General features: G+C 48.4%; 1 protein-coding gene across 1 annotated transcript; it reads right to left on the bottom strand.

The window, feature by feature from the left end:
• Positions 1–1,836: 1,836 nt before the first annotated feature.
• Positions 1,837–16,556, bottom strand: IL2RB (interleukin 2 receptor subunit beta). The gene is made up of 10 exons (XM_050926634.1): positions 16,135–16,556; positions 14,751–14,859; positions 14,240–14,360; positions 12,754–12,829; positions 11,816–11,924; positions 10,891–11,039; positions 10,172–10,352; positions 7,516–7,627; positions 5,638–5,722; positions 1,837–4,852 (listed from the first exon to the last, which is right to left on the bottom strand). Exons 2-10 carry the CDS (start codon positions 14,839–14,841, stop codon positions 4,025–4,027), a joined length of 1,752 nt encoding a protein of 583 aa, XP_050782591.1. The 5' UTR covers positions 14,842–14,859; positions 16,135–16,556; the 3' UTR covers positions 1,837–4,024.
• Between the last annotated feature and the right edge of the window lie 3,203 nt (positions 16,557–19,759).

The raw sequence follows: 19,759 nt of genomic DNA, 5'->3' as shown, positions 1-19,759 counted from the left end.
CTGACTCCCAGGCTAGTACCTTCAGTACAAGATCATCCATCCTTCCTTCCAGAAAACAATTGCCTCACCTTTGTTTATGGTCTTCGTAGAGAGGCCAAGTACTGAGTCCAGGCTATGTCTGCACTACAGCTTATGTCGGCAGAAATTATGTTGCACAGGGGTGTGTGAGTAAACCACTGACATAAGAATGGCTGTGGACAGCCTTATGTCAGGAGATGGTTTTATTATGCCAGTGGGAGAGTTCTCTCCCATCAGCATGGAGCATCTTCATGAGACACACTACTGCGTTGCTGCTGCAGTGCTGTATGTGTAGACATTAATCTAATCTAACCAATCTGAGTACCACATTCATCAGTGTGGTATCTATGAATAAACCAAGAACACAGACCCAAAAGTAAATCTGACTTCAAAGGAGTTGCACCATCAAGGCTGAATTTGGCCCTGAATTTCCACTTTCCCACGGTGTGGGATGGGGCCTGGCTGTTGTGCAGCTCTCCACAGGTCAGAAATGAGGTACATTGGTAGGATGTCAGGGTAGCATGTGTGTGTAAACCTGCATTGCTGCTAGTTCTGTGTTATACCTGTGCTCAAGATAAATAGCAGACTGCTGGCCCAGCACTTTTCACTGGAGCTGGAGTTCAATTTAATAAGGAAACTATAATTGATGGACACTGTCCTGAGATGCACTTTTTTTCTGGCTTTGTCCATGCTACATTTGGATCAGCTTGGGGCCCTTTAGACCTTCATGGCACTTCCAAAGAGTCTTCAGGACTCAGCAGAAAAGGGTCATGAAGCAACTGGCAATGGCTCTTCTATGCCACAACTCAACTAATCTCACATCTGCAGCAACTTTAGACCACATGACCTAGCTTCCTGGAATAAAGGTCCAGTTATCTTCAGATCTTACGCTGAGCACTTCCTGCCACAGCATGTCATACATTCACACCCTAGAGTGGCTGCTGTCTCACTTCTAGCAGCTTACATGCTTGAAAACCATTAGCATTTTCAGAAGTGGGAAAATATTTAGTCGGCCAAGTGATTTTCGGTGGCCTGCAGCAGCTTCGCTGCCAGCGATACTTCCTGAGTCTATCTGGAGAGGATCATAGTGACTAGGTTCTAAAATACAATTTATGTTACTTCCACCCTCCCTATCACTGTCTGTGACTGAGGGTTAATTCCCTTGAAATGTCTTCCCCTTCCCCTGAAGCGGCTATCCAATTACCCAGCTGTCTGACTGGAAACTATTCCTCCTGATGCCTCCTTTCCACTCTCTGAGCCCAGTGCTCCAGCACCTGACTGTCTGTGAATGAGGGTTCAGCCCCCTGAAACTGCTATCTGATCCCTACATTTGCTGTCCAAAGGGTCTAATTCAAAGCCCATTGAAGTCAATGGGAGTCTTGACATTCTTTTAATAGAGTATAAGCAGCCAGAAGGGAGCACAACTAATCTGACCCCCGGTATAGCCACCAACACCAGCCACACCCTCACATTAAACCCAGCCACTGAAATTAGACCAAAGGATTGCAGCCCACAGGATACTAGCTTTGGATCAGGCCCAGTGGCTGAACTGTCTATGAGTGAAGGGTAATCCCCTAAAATACCCCTTCTGCTCCCTGAGCCTAATCTACCAATGCCCAACAATCTTTGGCTAAAGGCAAATCCCCTTTCTATCCCCTGAACTCATTGTCTAGGCAGCAGACTATCTGTGACCAAGAGCTAACCCCCTCATGCCCTCTTCCTGATCCCTGAACTGTCATCAAGAACTCACTTTCATCCAACCAGTAGCGATTGTGAATATCCAAGTTCCCCTACCAAATGGCAATGAAAAACATGCTATTTTGACACTGCATTAATTTTTATTTTATTGACAAAAAGGCAGGGGTTTTTTGTTACTCATTTTAGCAGCAAGAATGATTAAGAAGCTTATGAAGAAATACACAGGAACCACTATGAGATCATTGGCCATCTAAGCTAGCATCCAGCCTCGCTGTGCTTATTACTCTTTATGGTGCGTCTTGAGAGCTCTCAGTAACACAGTAAATACACTGGGCGGCCTTGTCCTCACTCAGCTGGGAAGCAGTTATCCCTTCTTTATCCCCAGTCTCTCTGCGATGCTGGGATGACAGGCATCCTGAGACATGTGCAGTGGCTTGGAGAAAGCGATACAGGAAAGGGTTGGCTCCCTGCAACTTTCTCCATGCTAACCAGGCCAGGCGCCATTCTATTGCAGTATCAGTAGCACTTTCATGGACAAAATCAAACCCAATGGACACCCACTTATCTGACAAGCAAAGCGTTCAATTTAATAACTCAGGAGAACGAAAACCGGGTGAATAATTTTGGTGCTGGAACATGGATACCAGGACAAAGGGGGAAACTCAACCCTAGTGTGGAAATAGGGAACAGTGAACTAAATTTGGGTGAATCTCGGAAGGTTTACAGAAGCATCCTAATGGTTTGGATAAGTTCCTCAAAAGTTTGGATGCTTATCCAAATTTCTTTGGTTTGGAAATCTCGTGAGCGAGATCAGGTCTTTTTAGAATGAGGTTGGTATTTCCCATTTCTAGACAGGTCTGGAAAGATGGCAAGAAAAAGATACAATAGATAGTCAGAGGGGTGGATGGACAGATATCATGGAACCAACATCAACAGTCTTCCCCCTATACCTGACCTCCCTGGATTATTTCAGCACTTCTGCCCCAAATCAGTAAATATGGAGGCACTACAGAATGCTACCCAAACTTTCTTTTGAGCCAAATTAATGGACTGATTTTTGGTTTTAGGCAAAGGTGATGATCTGTAGTCATTTATCTGGAGCTGATTTATCTGCTGTTACTGCTAATTGGGCAATGATTCCCCTCAAGCAAAGGAAGGAATGGGGATTACTAGTTAGATGATTTCCACTTACTACAGGATGTGGGATGGACTCTTCCGCACATACCTTATCACAGTTGAATGACAGGGTTTTGGTCTGTAGGGCAAAGAGACTTTTGATTTCATTAAAAGATTGCAGCAAGAATGGGAAATGTTGTGCTCTATTTTATTGCTAGCATCTCGCTTGCTTCCCCCACACTCCATAAGATGGGGGAATTTTCCCCAGTATTTTTTGCTGATAGTAGGGATTGTTTTTTTATCACATCCCTTGCATGACTTGACTCATTTCTGGATTTGAATTGTCTTTGAAGACCCAAGCCCAGACCCAGATATCTGGTTGGGACCAAGCCAATTAGAACATTCACTTCACACAGACTGGAGTGGGAAGGATGCAGGAAATGAACTAAACTCTGGGCCAATCAGTAAGGGCCACCCTTAACACCTGCCATCACCTCCATCCTCAGCAGCCCCCAGCACTCACTAGCAGTTCACCACCTCCACCTTCTCAAGTATTTCTATTCCCCTGTAGATGCTTGCATGCCCTGTAAATTGGTACTTGAGAGATGGAAAGTTTGGCTGCTCAGCCTCAGAGTTTGGTACTATCTTCACGCTGAGTTGCAGAGCAATCCAATTTCTCTTTCTCCATTTGCTCTATGTACTTTAATAGTTGTAATGCCCCTTTCTGACTTTCTCAATTTCATCTCTATCCATTTGTCTACCCATTCATATATCTAGTTCTCCTTCCATGGTATCCATCCAGCCACAGTATCTACCAAGCTGTCAGCTTATCCATGGTGTTGTCTGTACCACGGAATCCATCCATGCACACATCTCTCTTCCTGAACATCCTTTTTCTTAGGTTTTCATCCCTTCATATGTTCACCCATCCCCAATCCAAAGCTGACCTATTAAGGCCTTCACTTTCCCTTCAGGTTGTAGGTTTGGATCATGCTCATTCCATGTGCCACCAAAGGTTCCATTCCCTTGCAACAGTGAAAAGTACAAGGGTCTCTCTCCATGCTAGTCAAAAGATAAGTCCCATTGGGTTTGTTAAAACTAATGTTCAACTTGTTCTCTCAGACAATTTGTCTGTTTGTCCAACTCTCCCTCCAGAGAAGGCATTAAGCTCAGAAGGTTCTTGAGGCAGATCTTAGACCGAATGATGGTTGTTGTATTGGCTTTGGAGCTCACTCAAAGATAGGTAGGCCCCAGTGTTTGGGACTTGGCTGGAGGAGGCAGTCCTGTGGAGATCATCAGCTTGACCTTGCCTCAGAGACATGGGCTGGGAAGACGAAGAGCTTGCATCTGCCATAGTAGTAGTGGAACTGATTTGAGGTTCTGCATCCCCAGCCTCTTCTGTGATTTGAATGGTATTGTTGTCATGCAGCCCTGGGATATCTGAGAAGACCATGCCAGGCTTCTGATGGGATTCAGAGAGCTGTAAAACTGTGACATTTCCATTCACCTTCTCATCCTGCTCCAATGCTGGGGAGGAGCTCTCGGGTGACAGAAGAGCCTCAGGAAGTGCCCCAAGCCCATTGGTTGTGCTCGATATCTCTCCCACAAAAGAACTGTTCTGGAAACCTTGGTTTGCTTCGATGCAATGAAGAAATCCGGAGGAGAAGAGTGGCAGGTCGTCCTCCAACATGCAGAGATCTGGGGAGGGGAGTGCTCCATAGGAATCTCCATCTTCACTGCCACTGCTCTTCCGGGCGAAGGGCTCGTAGGTGAAATACACCTGGCAGGGCTCAATCTCATAGGAGTCAGGGAGGTGGAAAAAGAAGTAGCCTTGGTTGGTGAAGCAGCTGGTCAATGAGTGCCCGCTGGTTTCTGGGGGAGCACCAGAGGTGAGAAAGGCCTTGGGAAGGAGGAGCTGGGAGTCCTGTTTCTCCTTCTGAATTATCTCTAGCTCTGAGATTTCTGGGGAGATACTGCTCACACTGAAGAGAGATGTGGAAAATGGAGATGAGAGCCACTTCTGAAGGGGAAGCGGGGGAAACACAGAAGAGATATTGTTATGTTCAAAGTGGCAGCAGTATAACACTGTCACAACAGAGACACAGAATCCTAGGGTCTCTTCCTTCATGCCCATGATGAATACACTGCAGACATCTCCTATACAGAATATACACCCTTATCATCGCTCCTCTGGGATCTCCACAGGCAATAGGTCCCTGGGGATCCCTCACCAGGCTCTGAACCATTTTAAAATAAGGGGCCAACCTCAAAAGCTTTCCCTGCGTGATCTCCATAAGGAAAGGGAGGAGGAAAGAGAAAGGAATCTTGCAATAGAGAAAGAGAGAGAGTATCAGAGAAAAAGAGAGGAGTTGAAGGGTGAGAGGGTGAGAACATGACAAACAGCAGGAGGAGGGGCTAGAGGAAGTGAAGAAGAAGGCATAGAGGTAGGGTGGGATGGACTCCAAGAGTCTTGAGCTCTCCTATACTCCCGTGTGCTCTCTCAGCCCTTACTGTCAGCAGAGCAGAGCTCTGAGGTTTGGTGGTTTGCACTTTCTCAGTTCTGTAATTAGAGATGGAGCAGCCAAGTGGCAGCTTAGAAAGGTCAAAAATAAAATTAAAGCAAATCCCCCAGCAGCAGCCAGTGCTCGAGGGTCCAGTGATGCACATGCTAGATCTGGGAGCTGGATGTTCTTCCCATCCATCTGCATGCAGCCTGAGGGAGGCAGCCAGTCCTCTCCTTCTTTCCCCGCTCATCCTTCTCTGACCCCCTCCCACGAACAGCCCACCTTCCCCTCGTCCCCATACCTGAACGTCGCCTCTGTGCACAGTGCTCAGCGGGGGAAAGAACTTGTCTGGATCAGGAATGTAAATCTTCAGCATCTTCTTAAGCCTTCATCAGAGAGAGAGACATGGAGAGAGAGAGAAATTAACATGATATGGAGACCTGCGGTCTTCCAGGGGCCTGACCCTCCACTCCCTGGCACCAGTGTAAATAAAGAGTAACTCCACTAATGTCACTGGAGTTATGCTGGTGTAACAGTGGTGTACGTAAGGGAGAACCAAGCCCCAGGGCTCTTTATCTCCCATCCCCCACCAGTAGCCTGAGAAAATCTCCGCATTTGCCAATGGATGTATTGGGGACACAGAAACTGAGAGAAAAAAGGGCACTGCAAAAGCTATTTCCCTCAGCCCTATCCCCAGAGCTGATAATGCCACCATTCACCAGCATCCTTGCCTGCCTCTCCCTGTTACTCAGGCCTGTCCACTCCTTTGATTAGCTGCCAAGCTGGGAGAGATGCCATCTTTGATCCAAATTGCTGGCATGGTTTCCAAGCCCTGGTTGCCATGAGCTGATTGTGCCTCACTTGGTTGCCATCACAGTGATGCAGAGATTGCACTGCCATCATGAAATGGCAGCATGAGATGGCAACACCACAGTCTCTGTGCCCTGTGATCAGGCTGCAGCATGGCAGTGTTGTATGGCATTCACACTGCAGCACCACTTCATGATGCCTTACACCATCATGACATACCAAACTACATTGGTATTACCAGACCATACTAGAGCCAAGTCATCTGGTCTGCTTTTCCTGTCTCTCAAGGTGGCCAATACCAAATCCTTCAGATACCTAAAAGTCTTCTAATGCACCTTTACTGTGCAATAATCTATGGTGAGGGAAATTCCTCCTGACCCCTGTGCTCTGAAGCAGGAGGATTTGATAGTCCTTGTACATTTATACTAGCTCACATCACTGCAGATGCTATTTTCCTTCCTGCATGTCTAATCCTTTTCTGCACAGCATTATCCTGCATCACTGAGTTCCACAGGTTAACTATACATCAAGGGAAGAGGATTAGCTGTGTTTATATGTGTTGTAAATGGAGTGCTCCCTTGCCCTTGCATTATGACACAGAGCAAACAGGAGAGGCGAGTTGGCTTTCTCTATTCCCATAATCATTTTACACACTCCTATAATCTCTCCTCCTCTACATATGAAATAGTCCCTGTCTGTAATTCATTTTAATATGGAAGCACCTCACCCCTCTGATATTTAGATTGCTTTTCCCTGTGCCTTTTCTATTCTGCTATGTCCCTTTCTGAAATGAGGTGACTAAATCTGAAGCCACTTCCAATTTCCATGATGCTGTCAGGCTATTCTCTATATTATTGTACCAGGTGCCCTTGTGTGGCACATTCAGCATTGATTAAGAACAATATTAGAACAGAAATGATGGGCATGCAATCCAAGCGCTGCTCTCGTCCCCCTTTAGCCCTGTTTTGAGAGATTAAGAGGCCTTGTTCTGGTTCTTCTACACAAAGGTGAATTTCAGCTAGAGGGTCAGATTTCTAAAGATATTTAGAAACCTAACTCCTGTTGATTTCAGTGTGAGTTCCTTTAAAATTCTGGCCCAAAGAGAAAGTGTCCTGTGGCTATTTTGAGCTTGGTGATGTGATGACATCACGCTGTGCCACTGTATCTCAGCATCATGGTGCAAACACTGAATTCCCTCACCGTCAGGGTGTCCCTTCGGACAATGCCAGTAGCAATCCAGAGAGGCAGAATGACTTGGCTCCAAATCAGACTAAGGGACTCTGGCCTCATCTGAGAGAAAGAAAATGAAGACAGAAAGACACACTGGGCCTGGGACAGGACTAGAGAGGACCATTCGTGTCCCTTTTACCTTTTCAATGGCTGTGAGATAATGATCAAGACAATGATGACAACGAAGAAGATGGTGCAGATGGTCCCCACAAGGGCTGGCATCGTAAGCTGGGGGTCTCCCAGCGTTGGTTCTGCAAGAGAAGAGAAAGAGTTACTAGAAAATGCCAGCCAGAACAGAGAAAGTGGGAACCCCAGTCACTCCAGTTGGGTTTTATTTCACTTCTGAACAAAGAGGTTTGAGATCCAGGTCAGATAAGTGGATGACTGGCCACACAAGTCTGCCAGCCAGCATGCCTTTGTGATTAGGAACAGATCTGAACCCCCACAAGTCTTGCCAATGCACCTCACAGCTCACCTACAGCCTCTCTCTGCTATTCCTGTCCTGGACTGCCACACAACTGCAATGACCATGCACTTCAGCCCTGACCTGCCACTGCCCACCCCCCACCCCCGCTATTCCCTCTCCTACACAGCTCTGCAAATGTACTTCAGCTCTGTCCTGCCGCACTCCTGTTACTCTTCATCTTGTGTTCGCTCTGCCCGTGCACCTCATTTTGGACCTGCTAAGCCCCTTGGAATAGGTGGAAGGATGCAGAGGAGAGAAGAGGGAAGGGAAAGAGAGGAACAGTGCAGGGCTGCCCGGGGCGGGAGGGGGCAAGTGGGGCAATTTGTCTCAGGCCCCAGACCCCGCAGGGGCCCCCACGAGAATATAGTATTCCATAGTATTGCAACTTTTTTTATGGAAGGGGCCCCCAAAATTGCTTTGCCCCAGGCCCCCTGAATCCTCTGGGCGGCCCTGGAACAGTGGGACACCTTTGAAGAAGCTTTTCCCTCATGTCCTTGAGATGTTACTAAGATCCCTTTGTTTCCTCCACCTTAGGTAACTTTGGCTCCCAGTTGCCACGACAACTGGTTGTAGCTGAATCCTTTTCACTGACATCATGTGCTATCAAAGTTTGATTGCCACAGCAACACACTGCCCTTTCTAAACATAGCTGCTCTGTTTATATCACTACCTGCCTCAGCGTGGGGGGACCCCAGAACTGCCTACTTCCTGTGAAGAAACTAAAAATACAAGGCGCTGAGGACTCACCAGACACTCCTGCTGGAGATGATATTTGCCAAGGCTGCAGGCTGCACAGGCTTCTGACTGGCCTGGACAGCTAGCCCTGCTGTGCACTGCCCACGGGAGAGACCTGGGGTAACATTTTGCAGAAGCTGTTTAGGCAGCTAACTCCCATTGATTTCACTAGGCGTTAGGCACCAAAGGACATTTAAACATCTGGCCCCACGGCACTTCGGCGCCTAGGTCCCATTGATTTTCAGTGAGCCTTAAGCCTGAAGGGCCCAAGTCACTTTTGAAAATGGGACTTACGCTCCGAAGTTACACGGGCCCTCTGGAAAGTGTTTCCCAGGCCTCTTGTGCCCCTGGTCAGTAAGTTGCTCTGCTGCACTTAGCGAGGGGGCCCCCACTGGAGTCTGGGACTGGAATCCTGGCCCCATTTCCATTGACTTCGATGGGGCCAGGTTTTCACTCTGGAGCTCTTGTCCTTTGGACCAGCAGGCCCTGCTCACCTGACCTGGGTCTAGGATTACAGGAAAGGCTCCTCTCAAGCTATTTCCAATCTTTCTATTGTACTTTGATTTGTGCATCCCTCCACTCCCTTACTTTTCCTGCTCCCACATAACTCCAGCTCTTGTTCTCCTCTTGCTCCCGTGCCTCTCCCCCAGGGCCAGATTTAGGGGCAGGCGACCCAGGTGAGCACCTGGGGTGCTGGGTTTGGGGTGCTGTTTTTGTTGTTAGCGACAAAAGGGAAAATAGAATGTTTGAAGTAAAATGTTTCAGGTATTCTGTATGGGGATTCATTTTTGACTAACCCCTTAGAATGTTCTGGACCTTTGTAGAATCTCATGGAACGTTCCAGACTTTCTGAGAACTACATTTTCCTTGAACATCCTAGAATGTTGTCAGCCATGACCTCATGGGTATATAAGGCGTGGGGCGTCGCCAATCAGTCAGTGAGATAAGAACGAAGGGAAGTGATGTGAGAGCCCATCTGTGATATTGTGAACTTTGTTTTATTGTGTAATTGTGAAAGTCTACTTCTGTTTTAAGACTTGAAGAGAGTAAGTAGTGACTAATAAAGGACATATTTAATGAAACACCAGAGATATCTTTCGAATCCCTATCTATAGGGGTTATAATATAAAAGAATATGCTGTTACTTCTTTTGAACTAAAAGACTAGAGTTAACAGTCTAAGTCTGTCATCCACTGTAACACTATTTAATACTGCCCCACCCAGTGTTGGTGCACAGTTCAATTTCTTGATGTTAATACACTTCAGTTATTCTTAAAATTAAAAAGTTTCTATAAGCTCAGAGGAAATGAATGTTTTTATTTGCTTATATATGGCATGAATAAATACAGATTTATAGATCCTAGCTTGCAAATGTATCATCTTATATGCCAGTGATAAATCATGCAGGCAAATCTGCGTCAAAGTCGTGATATGCCCTACACATTCAATAAAAAATAAGGTATTCAAAAGTTTAACAGGGGGTGTGTGTGCACCGACACCCCTCGTCTGAGGCACCATTTGGACTAGGGCTGGCCCTGCTCTCTCCTCACCTATCTCCAAGCCCTGGCCTACCCAGTCCTCTAAGTCTCATTACCTGAATATCCACGAATCACATCACTACGATCTGTCCTCCATCTGAGCGTCTTGCTCCAGTTGCTCCACACGCCATATTGGTTTGGCTTCACGCGAACTTCAGCCTCATACTCTGAGTCAGGCAAAAGGTTCTCAATCCTCACCCACTCCTGGTCCTGCTTGATAGGGAGGAGCATGGCAGTCTGGGATGGAGTAAAAGTTACAGAGTGATTGCTATGTTCTCCCACCCACAGTCCACACCATTACACCTCTCAGCTGTTCAATTAGAGCAGAGTTGGTTGGCTCTGGGCCTCTCACAGCCAGCACATCCTAGATCCAATGCTGTACCGGGAGGGCACCTCTTGCCCACCTCAGAGCCCCTCTGCTCTACAGTAGTAGGAGGCCCATTCTACCTTTTTAATCTCCGCAGTCTTCTCTGTCCCATACTGGGAGGACACCATTCTGATGCCTCTCATCCCAGCACTGGGCAGGCTAGAATTTCCCTTTGCTTCCCTGCCATCACCATATGCTGGCAGCGCATGATGCAGATAAAGCTGAAGTAGGAGTCACTGCCCCCTTTGGCCTCTCCTCTGAGGCGATGATATTGCAGCCATCTGGGGAAGGGTTTAGAGCACAAGCGGGAATAGCAGGTTCTTTGCAGTAAGGCGGCTCTGTCTCCTCCACTAGTTACAGGCCTGAGGCCCATCAGCAGGAGAAGCTAGTCTGGGATCCTGCACTCACCTCCCGGGGCTTTGTGCGATCTCTGCACCACACTTCAAACTCCCGTCTATTGTTTAAGTAGTGAGACGAAACAGGAATTCTCCAAGTTAAGTTGCAGGTGGAGTCGCTGGTATTTACCACTTGGAGGTTGTCAGGTGGCCTCAGCTGTACTGAGGAGAGAAGAGTGAGAGAGGTGCTGGGATACATACCCTGGGAAACAGAAGTAAAGGCTACATAGCGGTTTGCGCTCTCTCTTTCTCTCTGTTTTATGGCTTCATTGGCAGACAACCCTCTCCGGGGATGGGCTTTGGGCCGTTCCACTGGGTGTGTGCATCTGTGAACCCATCCCAATCATTTGTCCCAAACAATTCATTTTGTGAATATTGCCTCTTTTCCTGTTCCCCAGGGTGCTCTGCTTCTGTCCCCATTGAAATCAATGGCAAAATTCCCGATGACTTTAGTGGAGCAGGATTAGAGTCAAGCAATCTGTAGTCTTGCTAGGATGTTTTTTCCCATTAAGTACAGAGGGCCAGTTGCTCAGCTGGGGTAAATGGGCACTGCCCCACTGCAGTTAGTAGCACTCCATAGTTTTACATCAGTGGAGGATCTAGCTCAGCTGTTGCCACCAAAGGGCACAGCTTAAACAGCCGAAGCTCTTATCCCTAGATCAATGCACCCAGGCTGGGGGCAGAGGGTGGTTGGTACCAAGCAGTATGTCAGAGCTAATGCTCAGGGAAGCTGCAATGCCATGCTGGAAGCAACAGGAAGGGGCATGGCGAATCTGTGGCACGGCGTGACCAAGTGAGCATCCAGAGTAGGGAGAAGAGGCAAGCCTGAGATCAGGCATGAGGTAAACAGAAGGATGCCCGGCAAGGCCAAGGTGGCACAGGGGACATATCTAACCACAGACTGAAGCCTTGGGGGATCAACACTGATTAACACTCACTGTTGTCCCACGGTCTGAATTTCTGCTGTTGTATCACAATTGTCCCGTTTTCCCCAGCTTGGCAGGACACAGTCAGGAGAAGTGAGTCTACAATGGTGAAGACCTGACACTGCAGGGAAATTTGCTGTTAGCATTACTAGTCCCCCCACTATGTATTGTTCACATTTCTAAGGCCTCTATCGTTGCAGGCTACGTTAATGCACAACCATTACTCCTCCCACCCTAAGAATCTCAAAGTGCTTTTCACATCTTAATAAGCAGGGCAGTGTTAGATTTGCTCCATTGGGGAAACCAAGGGACAGAGATTAGATGAGTTAAATATTCAAGAAGTGTTCTCTCTTTTTCCACAAGGCTAGAGTGTAAAGCAGATTGAAGCTGGGTAGAGGTAGCAGGGTCTGCTGCTTAAGTATCATCGGTCCTGCAGGACGCAATAATAAGGTTGTGTCACAGCTTCTCTGTCTTTATGCCACAACAGCGCAGCCTCAGAGAGCATCACCCTGTGAGTACACACAGTCAGTGCTGGGGGGGCTGTGTTGGCATGTCTAACATAACTCTGTGGGCACTGTAACAGTCCTGTGACCTCAGGCTGTAGAGCTCTGGACTGACCCATGGAAACAGGCACTGGGGCCTGCGTAGTTCTTGATGGGCTGTGACTGGTGATGCAAGGAAGGGAGCTAAATACACTGTTAAATATCAGAGTGTCACCTCCTGGGGTTTGTCACAGATTGGCTGGGATGGTGACTGGATACTGACCTCTGTCAAGGGCCAGAGTATTTACCCCTTGCAACCCTGCCCCAAGTCAGGGGCCTGGAACCAGGAAATAAAGTCTTATCTCATAGCAGCATTTCTGTATGTAACACTGTTATTACAGTGATAACCCATATATCGATCACCCCCAACCCCTTTTATTAGCCGGTACATTTCAGTTGGTTACCTACATCAATGTTTTTATGGAAGGCTAGTTCACATCTCCTGGGTGCCATGGTAGGAAATTCACAGCTCCTCGTTAGATTCCTGTCAGAGAGAAGACCAGAATACTGCTAAGCTGGAGGGACTTGTAGGCATGTAATTATTTATTTAGATTTGAAATCATCACAGACACCCATCCAAGGCATTAGGCACCCAGACATCCTTGCTACTATAATACAACGAAATCCCAGCAGCATTAAGCTAATGGTAACAGAAACTCAGACAGCCACCTACAGAGACCCTTCGCTGGTGTGGGGAGCACACCCTCAGCCCCTCTCCAAAATCCATCTCAAACAGATGGCTTTGGCAGTGTGCCCAGAAAGTCATCAGATTCCAAATATTATGGACCAGGAGGGGGGCAAGTTGCAGAGTCCTGGTGCTCTCACAGGCAAAACCCTGCCAGCCACCCACTCGGTTTTATTCCCAGCACCGCTGTGGCAGCTGCTGCTGCAAGAGGAACTGCCATCTGCATCCCTCCCCACTGGTTCTGGCCTGTCCAATTCCACACCCAGCTCAGAGTTCAAAGACCTAGTACTGAACAGGCACCTGGAGTACATTTGTTCTGACCCACCGTCTCCATGCAAGGGAAACCTGCTCTGCTTTCCACCCCACACATCAGCCATGGCGAACCCACTCCTACGGTGGATACACCCACACTGTCTCAGGGAAGCCACCAGCAGACAGTGGAGACCCACCAACCACAAGAACCAAAGCAGACCTATTCCTCAAATGAGCACCCACCTAACCACCAAAGGGGGACCGGCTCCTCACCTGACCAACAATTCCATAGCTACAGATCACCAAGCCCCTGCCAGCCACCAAGGGCTGTGTGGAACAGGTAATGGAGGTGATAGGGAAAGGTAAGCATGGTGAAGTGAGAAGGATGGAAGGGTTAGCGGCTATTATTGTGGGGAGAGAATATTTTACCCAGGTAATGCCACATGTTGCTGCCTGAGGTAGAACATCTATGAGGGAGCCCATCCCTTCACTAGAAGAGTCTAGTGGCCCATTAAAACTATATCCCTCTCTCGGCAGACCAGCAAGACCCCAGTCCAGTTATTGGTGTCCCTTACTTTATGGCCTGGGACCGGGACAGCCCACAAAGAGTCGAGCTCTTTGGAAAATGAATCAATTACAGAAACAAGAAGGAGAAGAAGAACTCAAGCTGCATTTCCACTGAAAAGAGCAGTGACACTTGAGTAGCTGGGCTAGGTCTTAGTTAGCCTAGGGGTGGGAGAGGGGAAGAGGCCCCAGAGAGCCAGCTCCTCAGCATGTGTCAATCTGTGCATCTCCATTGCAATCAATCACGCTACTCCAGCTGAGGATCTGGCTCTATATTTATATTAGAGTTTGACCTCCAAGGAAGCCGGTCTTTTTGTGCAGAATCAAAGGTAGCCATGATGACAATTAGAGCTTGACATTCACTGACTTTGCTAAATAATTTCAGCCACGTACCTTTCATCAGTGTTATGAAAAACATCAAGTCGGCATGGTGCTTTTGTGTGATTCCTGTCTGGAGCCCAGGTGCAAAAGAGAGTCGCCCGCGAGTCATAAAAACAAGTTAGATTTGAGGGTCCTGTGAATGGAGAAAAGATGCCATTACATCAATCCTGTCATGACAAAGTAATTAAGCATTAACGATCATTTCATCCAGTTCCATGCAGTGCCCAATTCATAGGCTGGCTAGTGCCCTGAAGAAACATCCAAGGAACATCTCCAAACAAGAATAGAAGAAACCTATGGCCCTTCTCACTTCTTCAATGCCCCAAAATGAAGAACTCCCAATAGGAACTTGTATATTGTGTCACTCTTGCCCTGCTTTGCCTTAGTGCTTCCTGCTCTGTTGCAGGACATGGACAAACCTTCATATTGCAGTGACCTTCCCATATCACATAAGGATAAATAGTGTCCCCACCCACACACCTCCCTAATTCTCCTGCTGGGACATAGGGGGATGCTTTCTTACCCTGAGTGATTCTTGATGCCAGTGAAACATCTAGAAGGATGGACAGCCAGAGGCAAAGCAGAAGGGGAGGAGAAGGCTTCATCCCTGTCATACACAGGAGGGGCCCACACTGGAAGAGAGAAGAAGATCCCCCCGCCCACCCCCCAGCACAGGTGAAGATGACAAAGTTCCACACTTCTCTGTGGAAGTGGTCCCTGCAGTAATCTTCTCCCTTGGTGCTATTACCAGGAGTCGGAGGCACTTCCAAGGTCAGCCCCCAACAGAAGCTCTACATACACCCCAAGCTGCTCACACCTGATGCCCAGATGAAATCCCACTCAACAGATTCCACCTATCTCCATAATCTAACCTGTCTCCTTCCTTGTGTGCTTTGCTCAGCAGTGAAACACTTTGCAATGCTAGCATTTAAATTGAAAACAAAGTCAATGCCTTCTTGAAATGAATACAAGAGCACACCACTCAGAGCTGTTGTTTCAGGGAGGCTGCTGACTCAGGCAGACAGTACTGCTGGAGTCACACCCAGTTTACATTATGAAGGGGTTTCTTTTCAACACTAAGTGCTAGCGACTTCAGGGAGTGGTTGTAGTTAATTAGCTGTGGAGTCAGGGGCCTTCTGGGTGTTTGGGAGTGTTAGTGGAGGGGCGAGGGATTAGTGAACAAAGGCAGAAGAACCTGACTGGGACAGGGAAAATAAGGATCATAGAAAGGATTTCATGTTCAGTAGAGCTAGGTTTCAACATGCTCACACCCCCCAGTCTCCATGTTTGGACAGTCCTGAGCTATATCCCACACATGGCTTCAAGGATGGGCCCCACCCAGCCCTGCCTTGGAAGGATCATTCACTCCCCATATCCATACAGTCCCAGGCTTCACCCAAACTCATGCAGCAATTTATTTTATTTTATTTTTTTATTTTTTTCCTCCAATGGCACCTCGTTTTGCCCAGGATGGTGGTGGTGGTGGTGGTGGTGTATGTGTGGTGGGGGGGGAATAGCCCTTTCTGTGCTCAAAAGAGTAGCCCTGAGTTTGTTATACAAAATGAGAAGGGGTCTTGAGCAAACCCTGGACCCTTGTGGGAGGGGGCAGGACCTGCGATGGCTTGCCAGAGGCCTGCCATGCAGCACGGTCAGATTCCAGTTCTGATAAAAGATTTCAGTTCAGAGAAAGAGAGCAAACAGACAACAACCCATTCAGTTATTGGGAGATATGGGGCACAATGAGAGAAGGAGGCATGTGGAAACAGAGAGAGAGAGAGAGAGAAAGAGATAAACAAGCGATCAGACCTTGCCAACAGCTAGAAAAATGTGTCAGATTGAAACTCCTTCCAAGAAGCTTCTCAGTTCAGCCACCCCCGTGTGGGAGCCGCTTGGCATCGCCCCATTACCTTCCTATGCGATGGCCTCCTTAGCTGTGCAGTTGTGCCAGAGATGGCCTTCAGGGACTGGACCAGTCCATCCAGTGGAACTCAGGCGCCGGCCTTCAAATGGCTAGCGGTGGAGTGGGACAAGAGTTTCTTCCAGTTCAGCACATGGCGCTGCTGGTGGAAATAGGCAGGGGCTGGAGCCGGGCAGTTCTGCAAGCACAAAGGGCTTGCCAGCGATCTGTCGTTTCTTCACCTTGAGCACAGGAAGCTGCATCTAACTTGCCCTGTCAAAGCGAGACTAAGCACCGGAGTCCCGAAATGGCTAGCGAGGCCGAGAATAAAAAGCCCCAAACCACGTCCACTTCCTGACGGTAAAGGTGATGAGAGGGGGTTGGGAAGGAATCAGGTATGAGGCTGCAGCACTAGGCTGAACTGGAGACTGGTCTGTGCACAGTTCTGCACAAAGCTATATCTCTGGGTTTGTGCCCCCTGCACACAAACACGCCCACAGTGACACGTGGACATGCTGATATCGGTTTAAGACTAGTTACACTGGGTTAGCTTGCCCCCGCACATACCCAGTACCAACCCCGATATGAGCCAGGTGTAAATTGATTTAAAAGCAACCACACACACGCACGTTGCACCAGCTTCACTAAATCAGTTTGAAATCATGCCTGTAGTTCAGCCAGTGCAACTTTGTGTGTCTGGAGGGCCTGAGACACAACCTCCCCACTCACACACACACACAGTCGCACCACATGCAAACACATCCTTCCCCCATACAGAACTCGTCTGCTCACACAAACAAACAGACCTTTTGCCCCACAGAAATAATGATTGCTGGCTCTGGGTGTCTACATTGATTGCCACCTGAGGGGCTCAGTTAATTGATCTCCACAACACAACTGTGAGGCAGGGATCAGGCCCATTTTACAAATGGCCCAGAGAGGTTATGAAGTGACTTGTTCACTCAACAGGTAAGTGGTAGTGCCAGGAATAGAGCCCCAGGAGTCCTGGCACCTTCTCCTCTGTAGTGACCAGAGCAGAATGCTCCTTTCACACTACAGCCCTCACAGGGATGATTCCCTAAGATGCACTCAGGCACATTTTCACAACACTCAGATATTGGCTTCACCTCCCAGTACACACTCAGATAGACACAAAAGCACCTGATTCTCAAACACCCCACACTTCACAACAAGCAGTGGCACACATACATCCCCTGATGCCCACTCCTCCCCCCCGTCCCCCATACACACAAATAGCATTCTTTGAAGTACAGCAGATCACATTTCCTGTCTGGTTAGGGCTGCACAAACATGGCCCGTGGTGTTGGAGCAGAACTGCGGCACGCTTGCCTTGATCACTGAGCTGAACACTCCCTGCGTCCAGGCCTCAGCACCTCTGAGGTGTTAGCACAGGTCCAGCAGAAGGTTTTGCTGAGCGAAGGGGTCTGGGAGATGAAACCTAAGTCACGGAGAGCTCCAGGATGGGCAATTTCAGGGAGCAGAACGTAGGGATCTTGTGGGATTGCCCCGCAGCAACAGCCAACCTGGACAAGTGGGTTCAGGGAGTGTTGGGGAGTGGGTTAGCTCTTTGTCATGAACAGACCAGCACAAAAAGTGGGTGTGAGAGAGATTAGACCTCAAATACAGAGAATCCAGGAGTGAGGCAGTGGTATGAGGGAGCAGGAAGGGTTATTTTTACAGAGATTGTGGTTGAGGGCTGTGTGGGGTGTAACTCCCCACACGAAACCTGAGAGAGTAAATTAAGACCAGCAGGAATAGGAGGGGCCTGTATAAAGCCAGGTAGCTGGCAACAGAAGGGGCTCCTGAGAAAGGCTGCAAACACTCCCCAGAAGGGAGGAGTGTTTGGAGGCTGCAAAGCCCTGTAATATGCAGTTGGTCCCTGGGAGCAGGGAGTGGTGAAGCTGGCAGACCCAGTGAAGGAAGGAAGAGCCAGAAGGTTAGGAAAGGGCTCAGGGAAAGGCAGTAAGGTCTAAGAGGGAACAGATCTTAGCTGCTGGCTAGATGGTCCCTGAGCTGGAACCCAGAGTAAAGGATAGGCCCGGTTTCCCCGACCAGACACTGAGGGAGTGGCAGCTTGGGGCAGTGAGAGGGAAGACTGACTGAGACTGCTAGGGAGAAGGGATTTCGCTACCCCAGAAGGGGAAAACACATCTAGTGACCTGGCCGGAGGGCTAAGTTATGAAGAAGCAGCAGCAGCTTGTGGAGCAAGAGAGGGGCCACAAACCCAAAGAGAAAGGCAGAGGATGGCATGCAACCATGGGAAGGGACATCGACCTTGTGAGCTACTCCCCAGAGTGACCGGGAGGAGACGCCATCCTAGCGGGGCATGGAGCACCCTGTCACAGGGGCTCAAGGGCACCATTTCACGCAAAGCATTACAGTCCAGACACCAAGGCGGCATCAAGCTCGTGCTCAAAATGCTGCAGTGGAGAACACAACACACCAGTCTCCAAAAGAGACAATCTGCTGTGAAGGTCATGGGCCGCAGTGCCCTGCTCCATATAATCTGGCAGCACAAAGGAGCCATAACAGGGCATAAACTCAGTACTTCTGAGACAGGGAAATCTCTGCATGGCATAGGCAGACAAAGAATCCAGCCAGCTACACCCTTGTGGAGAGGGCGTAGCCAAGGAGGAGGTGTGCGGGCTAAGTGCTACCGTGCTCCAGCAAGCCCTAGTTGGTGTAATGGCCACTTGGGGTCTGTAACCAGCCAGTGTAAATTAGACTAGCCTACTCTAGGGGCTGAAGTGCTCTGGCAATTGAGGAAGGACAAAGCTAGGGTAGAGATCCCTTCCTCATAATCAAATGCTTTAAATGTTTATGGTCCGGATGCCGAAACTCTTTCCCCAACTTGGAGGGCTTCTGTTTGCACCAGTCATAGTGAAATGGCCAGCATACATGTGCTCCCGATGAGGGTTGCCAGCCCTTCAGGATTGCCCGGGAGTCTCCAGGAATTACAGATTAATCTTTCATTAAAGATGATGTCATGTGATGGAGTTTCCAGGAATACAGCCAACCAAATTGGCAACCCTAGTCCTGGAGTAAAGCACCGTTCCCTCAGTACCACTTATCCTGCCTACATTAGCGATTTTGTAACAGTGTCGTTTACATCGGTGCAAAAACCTGAACTGCAGACAAGCCCCGTGCAGCAGCCTACTCTGTGATTAGTTCCATGGGTTTCAAGGGGACTGCCTGCAGACTAAGGTTCTACTCAGTGGGAATAAAGGTAATGGAGCCAGGTCCTGTGTGTTTGGACAGCACTGCAGCTTTTGCAGTAGCAAAACCTATCGCTAAACTTGCAATGCAGCATTTATTATACTCCTCCTCTCCCCCAGTTCCCTTTCGGGCTGCGCCTGGTTTCAGCCCAAATATCAATAGCTTTGGAAAGTTGGAGCTCACGGCAATGTAAGCGAGTTAGCAGAAAACAAACCCTTTTCCTCTTTCCAAACAACGCATACAATGTTGGCTGAGCACAGATGAGGCCAAAATGGCAGCAGGGTAAGACATCCAACTTCCCATGCAGTTAGTCCTCCATGAGGAGCACCTGCTGGGCAGTCTGAAAAAAATACATAGAAACTCCCTAGTGTGCATGCATAGTACAAGAATTGAATAGT

This window comes from Gopherus flavomarginatus, chromosome 1 (genome assembly GCF_025201925.1).
Source record: "Gopherus flavomarginatus isolate rGopFla2 chromosome 1, rGopFla2.mat.asm, whole genome shotgun sequence".
Taxonomy (NCBI): Eukaryota; Metazoa; Chordata; order Testudines; family Testudinidae; genus Gopherus; species Gopherus flavomarginatus.
This window is presented reverse-complemented; position numbering and strand designations above follow the sequence as displayed.

Excerpts from the sequence above, each read along its gene's own strand:
- IL2RB (XM_050926634.1), bottom strand. The coding sequence starts at position 14,841 with ATGACAGGGATGAAGCCTTCTCCTCCCCTTCTGCTTTGCCTCTGGCTG. Across the intron at positions 11,925-12,753 it reads CCTTCCATAAAAACATTGAT|TGTCAGGTCTTCACCATTGT; the intron begins GTAGGTAACCAA and ends ATTTCCCTGCAG. Across the intron at positions 11,040-11,815 it reads ATTCAGACCGTGGGACAACA|TACAGCTGAGGCCACCTGAC; the intron begins GTGAGTGTTAAT and ends TTCTCTCCTCAG.